This window comes from Indicator indicator, chromosome 15, assembly GCF_027791375.1.
Source record: "Indicator indicator isolate 239-I01 chromosome 15, UM_Iind_1.1, whole genome shotgun sequence".
In the NCBI taxonomy this organism is placed as follows: domain Eukaryota; kingdom Metazoa; phylum Chordata; class Aves; order Piciformes; family Indicatoridae; genus Indicator; species Indicator indicator.
Genome location: NC_072024.1, coordinates 14,342,562 through 14,354,960, shown reverse-complemented (window position 1 = coordinate 14,354,960; position 12,399 = coordinate 14,342,562). Strand labels below are relative to the sequence as shown.

The following is a 12,399-nucleotide window of genomic DNA, read 5'->3' as shown; positions in this document are numbered from 1 at the left end:
GAACAAATGAAAGGAAACTTCCATTAAGGTATTTGCCTCTTACCTCTAAAGTTGCACTGACGATTTGATTTCCAACTGCGAAGAACTCAGCAGGAAACTCACTAGTCCTTAGGTAGAAGGCTACTACAGTAGAGAAGATGCGGATCATTGTTTCATCACTAAAAGAATTAATAGTGCAAAGGCTGAAGTGTCGCAAAAACCGAGGAGTAATGGGATTCCTCCCACCGCCTGGAGGCCCCATAGCAGCAAGTAACTGTATATCAACAAGTGTAATTTTAGACGTCTCCTTCAAATCATACCTTGGAAAGAAATTGCAGTGTGACATTTAGTTAGAAACATAACACAATTGTTATAGCTCAGATGCATCTATATTGCAGAGTACTCTCTACACACAGATTATATGTACTTAAAAATGTTACATAATACATTCTTATATTAAAAAACCTCCACAGCATAACAACAAAACAAAAGTAAAACCAAAACCCCAAGCAAAAATAGTCTTATAACCGTGTCACCATTAATCATGCTAATTTGAAAGAAAGATTGTTTAAACTGGTTACAAAACATCTGACATGAAATTTTGAAGTATTTAAAATTACAATGCAGCAAGATATATTATCACTATTCAAGAGCAACATATATTTAAGCCTGGAATAAAAAAGTAACAGTATTTGAGAAGTGCCTGGAATCAGAATATATCAGGATGGAAGGGACCTCAGGAACATGTCATCCAATCTTCCCGTCTAAGCAGAGTCAAAAACCTCAAAAGCAGGCAAGACACTTAGAGCTTATTTTCCTTCAAGCCTACTACCAATAAAATAAAATTCACTCTGAGGAGGAGTAAAATGAAAATAATGAAAAATGCAGACATTAAAAAAATCCTGGTGTAAAAGAATTATTTTATTTACACATATAAATACTGCCCTAGTTCAATAATAAAACCTTCTAAAAAAATATAAACGAAACCTGATCATCAATTTCCTAAATTGAAAAGCCACTTGAAGAACAACAGAGAAATTGAATCAAGAATCAAGAATGAAGAAGGTGGAAGAGACCTCAAAGATCATCGAGTCCAACCTGTCACCCTAAACCTCATGACTATCTAAACCATGGCACCAAGTGCCACGTCCAATCCCCTCTTGAACACCTCCGGGGATGGTGACTCCACCACCTCCCAGGGCAGCCCATTCCAATGGCCAACCACTCTCTCTGTGAAGAACTTTCTCCTCATCCCAGCCTAACCCTCCCCTGGTGCAGCTTGAGACTGTGTCCTCTTGTTCTGGTGCTGGTTGCCTGGGAGAAGAGACCAAACCCTTCCTGGCTACACCCTCCCTTCAGGTAGTTGTAGACAGCAATGAGATCACCCCTGAGCCTCCTCTTCTCCAGGCTAAACAGTCCCAGCTCCCTCAGCCTCTCCTCATAGGGCTTGTGCTCAAGGCCTCTCCCCAGCCTCGTTGCCTTTCTCTGGACATGCTCCAGCAATTCAACATCTTTCCTAAACTGAGGAGCCCAGAACTGGACACAGTACTCAAGGTGTGGCCTAACCAGTGCTGAGTACAGGGGTACAATGACCTCCCTGCTCCTGCTGGCCACACTATTCCTGATGCAGGCCAGGATGCCATTGGCTCTCTTGGCCACCTGGGCACTGCTGGCTCATGTTCAGGCGGCTGTCGACCAGTACCCCCAGGTCCCTTTCCACCTGGCTGCTCTCTAGCCACTCTGACCCCAGTTGTTTCAACTTTAAATAATACAATTTTATATAAACCAAAGCTATCTCAACATTTACAAAGTTTGGAAAATAAAATTCAAGTGAATAAGTAACAAGAAATAAGCAACTAAAAAATTTCTATTGTGTTTCAAATACTTACCAAAATCCATGGTCAAGGAACTGTCTTAAGAGTTCTATAGGAGGCTGTGCACCATACTTCTCCAAAGCAGGCATATTCATATCATCTACAAAAATAATGCACTTTTTTCCCATTGGAGGGCCAAAGACTCCTTTGCGCCTCTTGTCCAGCCTGGCCATAATAATGTTCTATAATGCAGAAAGGAATATGCAAAGCACATAGTAAATATTTACACCTATGCTATCTTTATGTAACATAAATTATTTATTCTACTAACCTGGGTCTGATTCGCACTGGTTCGAGCTGAAAAATTGATGAAAAAGGGAAGATAGCTGTCCTTTTCCAAGTTGTTCATCAACTTGTCCTTGATGTATACTGATTTCCCAGTACCTGTTGGTCCCACTAAAAGCAGTGGTCTTCACAAAGAAAGAAATAAAGCACAGAGATTGCAGGAATCTGTTTAACAAACTATAAACTAACTGCAATTAGAAGTCAGAGGTTTTACTAACCTGCCCTGCTTGTTGTACCTCTAAAAACATTACATGACTTCACAAGAAACTCAAATGCTTTAACATTTCTCATAATCCTTCCATAATTGCTACCACCACCAAGACAAAGGGGGCAAAGAAAAGAGACATTTTTATTCCCTTATTCTACTGACTTTGGAGTATGTGTGAACATGTGGGAGTTAAATTTCTCCTGATAAGTCTTGCAATAGTTTATACTTCATAAAACTTTCAGCCTTGAAATTTAACCTGAGGCTGGACTATATTTCATTCTCCTAAATGATCTGACCATAGCTAATATAACTGATTTTGATATGACTAAGCAAAGGAACAATAGAAAAACCATTTAAATTTCATTACAAAAGAAACAAGGTCCAAAAACTCTGGGCTGTCATACCAACACCATCAGAACAAGCATACTAAAATTGGATTATAGTAAGGCTTCATGAAAAAAAAAAAAAAGCCAGATTTTAAGTAACAAATTGTACTGTTTGTAGTAAATGTCTATTTTTAACAGGCCAAATGAACTTTGAGGATTTGATAAAAACAATGGAGTAAATGAAAAAAACCAAATCAGTGATATTTTTACTTATGAACAGTATTTTAGAAATTTGGAATAAAGTGAGGTAACTTACTTTCCATGGGTAATGAACAGCTCTATCAAATAGGTGTACCGGACTGTATCAATAGTTGGGACTATCATATCTTGAATCTTCACGTTTGTATCACTGTAATTAATATTTTTAATACATTCATTCCAATGAACCCAACTTCCTTTTCCTTTCAGCTAGAAAAAAATAGAGATGTAAAATTGTTTGGCGTAGCTTCTATAGATGTGGATGTTATTCTCTACTACTTCACTTTTGAAAAATCAAAAGAATAATTTTAATAAATTAATATTACACATTTCAGAAGTTCATATATTTACTTTGCTTTACCTCACACTATTGAGGTGCCAGATTACATACTTGTGTTTAGAGTCCTATCCTTTCTGAAAGATTTTTTCAGTTAAAACAAGCAAACACTCAAGAGAACACTACATGCAAAAATTATAATTATATATCAGTATATACGTTATGAGTATATGAATTATAATTATAATCTTCCATTTACAATGGATACCATGAACAAAACTGTAATATAAGATTTCCTTCTAGATTCTCCACACCTTTACTACTACTCAAAACCAGATTTCAGTCTGTCACCTTAGCTATGGAATAACTATAATGTGGCAAGATTATAAATATAACAGATACTTGCATCTTCATATTAGCTAAAAAATATTTTTGGTTAGCACATCAGTATCCAAAAAGGAAAAACAAATGAAAAATGCACTCTGGCATTTAATCCCATGCCAACACTCTTCAACATCCAACATGCTTGGTAAAGTTAAAAAGTCCATCCAGCCCTATTTTCCTTCCATGCAAACTGTAACAATGTTCTTCGGTAAAAGCGGAAGCAATCAATCGTACCTCAAACAGGTAGTCATAGACCAAGCCTTCCTCTTTAAAGGGACACTCCCATTTCCCCACACTCTTTGGTATAGGATTTAGTTCTGATTTCCCAGCCAAAGTTTCCCTCAGGAAATTATCAAAAATTATTCTGCTGTCACTATCGCAAGTTCCACCAATGGACCAGACTGTGGCAAAAGCAAAGCAACCCTGCAAGTGTCAAAAGTGCAAAAGGTTGACATAGTATATGAATGTTGCACAGCCTAAGCTACAAACAGAACTTTGAAAAGCACTGTTAAGCAGATAGGTGTTACAAGTTACCCTTCAATAGCCTTGACGTGAAGAGTTTTAGAAATCTAAGTAAAGACAGAGCGAACAAAATTCTTTATTCAAGTATGTGCATGTATGTGTGTGTGTATATATATATGTGTGTGTGACAAAAAAATAAAGGCCACTGACTAAAGCATTATGTTACAAGACAAAAGCTGAGAAGAGTTCAACCATGTGGTCTCAGGATTTTCTAACCACAAGCCAAGGTTTAGAAATTTTCTCATTCAACTTTAAGTACTTCTACATTCTCATCAGCACAGTCATATAAAGTCAGACAGAGAACCCAACTCATATAACTCTCAGGAAACACTCTTCCCAAGGAAATCTTGCTCAAACAAATCAATTAGTGCTACATGAACATTTATTTCCTCCAAGAGAGACAAGACACTTCGCTTTAGGTTAGTTAAAAAGCACATTTAACAGAAACACTATTTATCCCCGTTAATTGGGTAAATAGTAAAATATTTAACTATATTTGTAACTTTTAAGACTTGTGTCTCATCTGGGCATCTCCAAAGTTTGGGGGGAAGGAGCAAGGGGGTAGACAATTTTTTTCATGTCTCTTATCCCAGATTGTTTTTACTAGTCCAATTATTTTTGAAGACCAACATATGCAGAAACAGATACACATTTTTTTACAGGTTAAAAAAACCAACCATAATCCATGCACGGATGTTTTTGTTGGTGGGATCTTCTTGCACTCGTTGACAAATCAACATCTCAAAAAGCCGTGTAAGAGCTACTACAACATTAGTACTGCTTGTAGGTACCAGTTCCTAAGAGATACAAAAGGATGGGTATTATACCTTGTGTGTTCAGTTTATCTTTTGGAGTTAAAATACTAAAATTATTATTAGCTAATTCTGAACAAGTATTTCAAGGCTGACTTTTATTTCACAGACCATTAATCCTCTCTATACTTGAAACATCAAGACTTTGAGCTTGTTATCCATGCTCATGATCAGCACATGACCACTACAATCATACATCTTAAAACAAATACTCCCATAGAAGTAACTACAGCTATAGAGGGGCAAAAGCCTAAGCACTGTAGCACACAGAGTTTGTAAGGAAATACATGTCTGTTCACCGTAACAGTTTGAAAAGAACTTCTCAATTCAACGTGACATCTCTAAAGGAAAAAACCAAAAAACGTACAAAATTATTTTGGGAAGAGTTTTCACTGTGCTTTAAATATTTGTTTTACTTCTGAAAAGCACAAACTGGAAACTATAATCGCCTAACACGTCTCACCCAACATTCTCACTTTTACTTTCCAAGTTGGACCCATGAGTTGTCCTGGAGGCTTCTCTATATTGGCTCTAATTATACTTGTCATGAGAGAGAAGTTCCTCCCTACAAAGGATAATAGGAAAAAAATGGCAAAAAGTACCTTGCACTGTTTCTGATGGAATGTTAGTGCTGGTGGTATTAACCAATCAGAAAGACCCAGCAGAAGATCTTGATGTCCCCCCTCTATGTTAAGAGGTTCAGGCAGTTTACTCAACCAAGAGGTAACCAGTGGCCTCCAGCCCAGCTGAGAAGGTTCCAAATAAATCATGCCACAACGACTCACTGTAGCAGGCTAAGGAAAAATTGTGAATTCATTCTATTATACATTTAATACATTCAACTTTGTTTTGGTTTAGATATTCATTAAATGGAAAACTTACTGATGCCTGGGAAAGATCCCTGGTTTCAAAAATAAGGTTCATCTGAAGGGACATCTGGATGATTTCCCCACTCATCAAACAAAGCTATAATGATAATAAATCATAATAAAGATAATAGTAATAATAACAGGAAAATGAAGAAGAGGAGTGTGATGGTTTTAAGATTGTCCTTTTAATTTTTCTTCACAAAAAAATGAGAAAGAAGCAGCAGCAAGATCAGAAAAAATAATTATTTGTAAATCATGCTTTCTATCACAGGACAGTTCAGTATGAAAATCAGCAAAAGCAAGTATAACTACAGGCCAGGTTAACCACATAAAATGTTTGATTGCTTGGAGCAATAATTATTTTTTTCAAGCTTTAGCTTCACTTAAACCATAGGACTCCTACCAGTAGGTTCACTACAAGTAACTCAATCTTGTGTATGATAGGATAAAGACAAGACATGAAGCAGAAAGGAGAAAGGATATCTGCTGCTATTGCTGTTAATACTGAAGCATTGCAGTTGCAGACCCATCATTCCCACTTGTTAAAAATGAAAGTCCAGTTTAAGCATTTTGACACACTGTCATCCAGAAATTAAACTTAAAATGTTGTCTCTACTTTTTATATTCAGTTTGAGATTCCAAGGCTCATTGTCAAAAGTTTTGTAAGGTTACAATTCAGATTTCTGAGGTCACTAATTTTGAAAACCCCTCATGTGTTGAGATTATCTTTAAATTTGTGTCTAAGTTTGTGCAAGTTTTTAAACTGTAGGATTTACATTAAATATTTAAATATTTTAAATTTGAATTTCAATTATTTATGTCACACACTTACAACATGACATTATGGAATACTATATATTTGTCTTACAGCAGTGAGTTGATTCTGCGATTATGATAATAATATAAAAATAATGTAAAAAATCAATCACCCACAAAAACAACAACGCTACAAACCGAAGAGCTTACAACTTGCTAGCAAAGCCATCTTGTGCTCACTCTTTTCAAATGGCAGATACTGCTGTTTGCATTTGCGGGGTTTTGTTTGGGGTTTGGTTTTTTTTTTTTTTTGTAGAAAATTTTTTCAAAATGTCACATTATTTTATTTAGACATTTATTTCCACTGACTTTTTTGTTGTCATCCAGAGCTGTGTTCATGCTTTCTATCCACAAAGTATCAATGGGGCCATCGAAGATAATCCATTTGCGATCAGGCGTCTCGGCCAAAGCAAATTCTCGGAATGTATTAGCAACGACACCATCTGTCCACTAGAGGGAAGAATGCAGGAGTGAACAGTGAAACACACTGTACCTAGTTCAGTTTAAACTGCAAGGAACAAAAAACTTTCCATGTCCTTTTCGTGATTCCTCTCTTTGAATTATTCTCTTGTTCTGCACACGGTAGAACATAACTTAGCCGTTTCACTGAGCATCATGCAACATTCACAAATTTTAAAATAATGGGGCTTTTTACTTAAAAAATATCATGGCAAATAGAGACTGGTAAATCCATTTACAGAAACTTAGAGGTGCTTCTTGCATTTCCCCCTACAGTCACCCTAAATCTCACTATTTCGCATTCACCTCTTCAAATTGTTTCTTCTCCAAGCCTAAGTTTCACACTTGGGGACCACCAAGTTTATAAGTTTTTCTAGATAGTTTTTGCATTACTTTGATTACACTTGCTAGGAATAGACAATGAAATGAATACAGTTAAGTTTGGCACGATTTCCTAGCATGGATGCAACTCTATTGCCTTTTTTTTTTTTTTTTGCATATTTAAACCTATATAACTGCTTACACACTTTGTACTGCATTTGTTTTTACACTAATTTAAAACAAGCCATGGAGGTATTAGTTAAAATGACACCATGAGTTAACACACTTAAAAGAAGTGCACTCATACAAGCCCCACGAAAGCCACAGCAGAAATAGATAAAGGTGAGCAATTACTAAACACTATTTAAAAACCAAACAAACCAACAAAAAACATTACCTCATGGGATACCATATCAAACTGCCCAAAAAGCTGACCCATAGTGATTGATTTGGGATTCACAGTTCTAAAAATAACTTTTTCTTCTTCACCATAATCACGTTCTTTCATAAGAGACAGTGTATCTGCCAACACATGTAGAATCTTGGTCTTCCCAGAAAAAGGTTCCCCTACCAGCATGAAGCTGTTAGATGGGGGGGAGTGAGAGGGGGGAGAAGAAAAAAAAAAAAGGCACTATTAATAAATTTGTGTTGCAGTTTAGACTTCTATAGACCACAGGAAGGCAAATAGCATCATTCATATGCGTACATCGAATTTTCACCTGATTTTGAAAAGTGGAGTGAGCAAATCAGGTTTGCACATACAAAATATCATTTAGGAAAAAGGAGTTTATTTGCACATGCAAATCTGATTGCACAGCCACTATATGCAATCTGTCTTCTAACGCATGGATTTACCACCTCATTAATGCATTTATTTGCTCAAAGATACCTTTCTAGTTTCTTTTTAGTCTAGACAGCATTCATTACAAAGTTCTGAAAGAACACAAACAGTAGAACATGTACTACACACAGAGGAAAATAAAGAAACCAAACTGTCCTTGCCTGCCTTTTAAAATAACTTTTTAGTCACTCAGCAGAGCTAATGTAATATTGTGTATGTTTAATCCACCCAGTTGCTGTTTCAGTAGTAAAAGCTAGGAATAAAACGGCAGAGAGCTGATAACTAGAATATAGACAAACTTTTACAGTCCTATGTCTTCATCATACTGAATCTAAAATCATGCTGCATCTAAAATCATTATACAAATGAGGCTACTTCTGATTATCATGAGTAGTACAATGCCCCAAACATATACACTCACACAAATTTTGAGACACGTAAAAGTGTACAAATAGAAACGTTTTGCCACTCTTAAGACCTTTTATAGTTGATAAAAATAATCACTATGGTATAAGCCAAAATCACAAGTACTGCTTGTGAAACAGTAATGAACGTCTCACCCATGTCTAACAATCATCATTTCATATGTCTGTATCATTTTCTCTACAAAGGCTTTTACAGGTTGGACATTCTGTCTAATGCAACATTCGCTGGCACATTCCAGGAAATCCTAAAATCAAAACAGATCATACTACAATTTAACAGATCATGCTACAACTTAAATAGCTATTTGAAAGATAGCAGAACAGTTTATGCTCACTAGGTAAGGATTTCAAATTAATAAATAACTGAAATACTATTAATCAGAATATAGCAAACTTCCCTAGAGAAAAAAAAAATTAAAAAAGGGATAAACCAACAAACAACACAAACAAACCATCAATTCTGTATTTCATGATCTGGAACAAGACTAAGTGTAATTTTTATCTTGACGCATATCACCCTCAGGAAATCAACAGCGTGCTTTGGAACAATAAGCTTTTAACAAGACTTCAGTATTTACTTGAAATTTTTTAAAAGTTAATCCATTTTTTCTTTTCCAACATGCTTATCTTCTTCCCAACCATCCTCCTATGCTATAAACAAATGAAAATACCAACACGGAGTTTAATTTCACTTAATTGTCACCAAAAATGCAAAAAGAAATCATCAAAAGACTCTAAAATTTGGAAAACCTGCAGGTCAATTTCTGATCTGTAGGCTGCCTTACACAACCCTTCTGTATACAAGGGAACTATGATGTGGATTATGGTCAGAAGAGATACAAGATTTTTCTTTGGTATTAAGTTTCATTGCAAACACTCAGCATTTTTCCTTATCTTGCAATAACTCACAAATTACTGTATTAATTACACTTAGTTAAAACAAAATGCCACAGGATAACTTGCAAGGAAAAGTTATGAGTACGTACTCTGTAGTCTGCATCTGGAAGCTTGATTCCAGGAAATAAATCACTAGTTATACCCATGAACAGAGGTATATCATGTGCCAAAAATTTGGGCTCGTTCACATCCTTAATTGATCTAAGAAGCTAGAGAAAACAAATATACATTTTATGTTCTTATTAAAAACACAGAACAAGATATTTAGCAATTCATCTAATATGTCATAAAGGTTAATTAAATGGTGCCTTTAATAAGCAGTTAAACACAACTGTGCAATCATCAGCATAGCACTGGAAGTGCAGCACATATTTTATTATCTTCATTTCACAAACTAAGAAACGTGAATCAGTGATGTGACAAGTCATGGTGGAGCTGCCTTCAGAACTCAGAAATGCATGCATCTATAAAATTCCTTAAGAATTATTCCCTCAAGAACTCACCAACGTATCTTCATCTTCAGTAGGAAATTTCAGTTTTAAATTCCCAGCAGCCACTAAGACAGCTTTAACTGCTCGCATACCATAGTCATAGTGATACTGAGAGGAAAGCTGTTCTGAACAAAGCCTGTAGGTCATCACTATCTTCACTGACAGTGACTTAGCATTCAAAAATCCATATGAATAGAGTGAAATTTCTGCTATCAGGGCATAGTTAGGAACCATCATGGCTACCGTTCGGAAAAGAACCTGAAATAGATACCCAAAGAAATAGATAGCCAAAGAAATATCTTCAAATATATCATATATACATGATATACAAATATCAGCATGACATGATTTTTGAAAGTTCTGTGACTTTTCAGGAGAAATTCACAGCTTCAGTGTTTTCAGTTACGCTGCTTACTGTGCTTGTTGTCTAGTCTAACAGGACTAGGAGCCACCTTAAATTACAGCTAGGCAACAGGGTAATAAAAGGCATCAAATCAGGATGTAATACATGTAAGTTGGGTTTGGAAACACTAATTATTTGTTTGCAGGTGATGGATCAGTATTCATCCCATAACAGCATTTCTAACTGGAAACAATAATGGCATTTAAAATTAAGAACATCTTAGTAGGATTAGGAAAGCTGTGGATCATTTAAAGCAGTTACACCGGAAAACAGTGGACTGCAGAACATTTAGAGGCCAATGAAATAAAAGAATTATCAATGTTTGCAGCTTATGACTCTCTAGGAAGCCAATATAAGCAAGTTGCCACCATCAAGATTCACCTCAATCCAGTGCAGAAAAGACCCTGTGTCCCCCAGAGCCTCCCTCTCATCACTTTCTCACAAATACAGTTTGGGCCTTACACTGATACATCCAACACAGTAGTAAGCAAAGGAAGGTGTTTCCACGCAGCAGGTGGAAGAACACACTTCCTTTCTAAGTGATCTGCAATTGGTATACTCCTCATGCTACATTAACTGCTTTAAGTTGGCACTCAGTGTAGTTCCCACTGAGGCAATTTGCTCTGGCCCAGTAGCTCTGTGCCACATTGAGTCTTAAGGAACAGATGCTGTTCCAAAAGGCTCCAAAACTACTTTGCTGAAGCAAAGACTCCCTAGTGAAAAAACTAATCTGGTAAAAACAATCACCTCAAAGATTTTACTTAAACAGGTAATCTAAGCAAAATTCTTCACACATATTAAGAACCTCTTTAAAATAAGACTATGATAAATGGAATGTAACAATACTGTCTTGAAAGTATTTTTTCCAATCCCACCCATCTTAATCAGTTAGCATCCCAATCTGCTCACAGCTGAACACTTGCCAATGTTTCAGTATGTGTTCATCCAATAACAAATACATGTTTATATTCCAAGTGGTACAATCTGAATTAATACCACCCAATATACACATCCCTCATTTTTTAACTTTTTTTTTCAATTCACCTTAAGCAAAAGCATGTATTTTATCAATTTACCTTCAGATTATCTGGAAGCTCAGAACGTCCTGCATAGCCTGGATTCATAGTAATAGCCACAAAACAGTTGGGGTTAAGCTTCAGTTCAGTTCCTTCAAAAATAAATGTTTCTAGCCTTAGCTGTATGGCTCTCTGGATGCAAAGGATCTGCTGTGCCACAACAGACAGCACTTCCAGCTCAATGCGATTGAATTCATCAAAACATGCCCATGCACCTGATGAAGCCAAACCCTTGAAAAACTACAGATGAAGAAAGACAGCAATAATATTACTAACAGACTCTTACAAGATTCGAAAGACATTAAGAGTATCACAATAGAAGTTTAATTACATGAAAGATGCAATTATACTACTATTTAAGTCTCTTTAGACCAGAGATCAGTGAAGTACTGAAGAACAAAGTCTCTTCTTGGTTCTAAGGAAAGCTAAATCAGAAGATCCTGATCCTGTGAACTCTCTTTCATGTTTACATTAGCAGCTTAATAGGGTTTTGTAATACCCTGACAATTAAACATGTGTAGAGACTGGTACATAGCGTCCAAGGGTAGCAGAACACATGTATTTAAGCGTCTCTGCAAAGAAGGGATCCTACAATTTTCAACGTAAAAAAACAATATACAAAATATGTTTATTTTCTATTTACCTTTCCCATTGCCAGGTAATCGAGGCCATCAGAGCAGTTGAAGACAACACACTGAACAGCAAGGGCTTTAGCCAAATCTTTGGTGGTCTCTGTCTTACCTGTCCCTGCTGGACCCTCTGGAGCACCACCAAGGTTTAAATAAAAGGCTCCAATCTAAGAAACAGAAATAATTTATGGAAATCATCAGTACTTCATTCATATGAAATTATTCTGAGCAAAATTTTGAATTAAAT

General features: G+C 36.1%; 1 protein-coding gene across 1 annotated transcript in view; it reads right to left on the bottom strand.

Annotated features, from left to right (window-relative positions):
• The window catches only part of DNAH12 (dynein axonemal heavy chain 12), a 65,519-nt gene that overhangs the window by 28,326 nt on the left and 24,794 nt on the right, over window positions 1-12,399 (bottom strand). The window contains exons 25-39 of the mRNA XM_054387632.1: window positions 12,167-12,319; window positions 11,524-11,763; window positions 10,057-10,302; window positions 9,643-9,762; window positions 8,792-8,901; window positions 7,788-7,971; window positions 6,920-7,060; window positions 5,808-5,891; window positions 5,528-5,719; window positions 4,791-4,910; window positions 3,826-4,014; window positions 2,989-3,140; window positions 2,125-2,263; window positions 1,869-2,035; window positions 44-299 (exon numbers count right to left, since the gene is read on the bottom strand). Of these exons, the coding sequence (XP_054243607.1) occupies window positions 44-299; window positions 1,869-2,035; window positions 2,125-2,263; window positions 2,989-3,140; window positions 3,826-4,014; window positions 4,791-4,910; window positions 5,528-5,719; window positions 5,808-5,891; window positions 6,920-7,060; window positions 7,788-7,971; window positions 8,792-8,901; window positions 9,643-9,762; window positions 10,057-10,302; window positions 11,524-11,763; window positions 12,167-12,319 (2,493 nt within the window). The remainder of the gene's footprint in view (window positions 1-43; window positions 300-1,868; window positions 2,036-2,124; window positions 2,264-2,988; window positions 3,141-3,825; window positions 4,015-4,790; window positions 4,911-5,527; window positions 5,720-5,807; window positions 5,892-6,919; window positions 7,061-7,787; window positions 7,972-8,791; window positions 8,902-9,642; window positions 9,763-10,056; window positions 10,303-11,523; window positions 11,764-12,166; window positions 12,320-12,399) is intronic.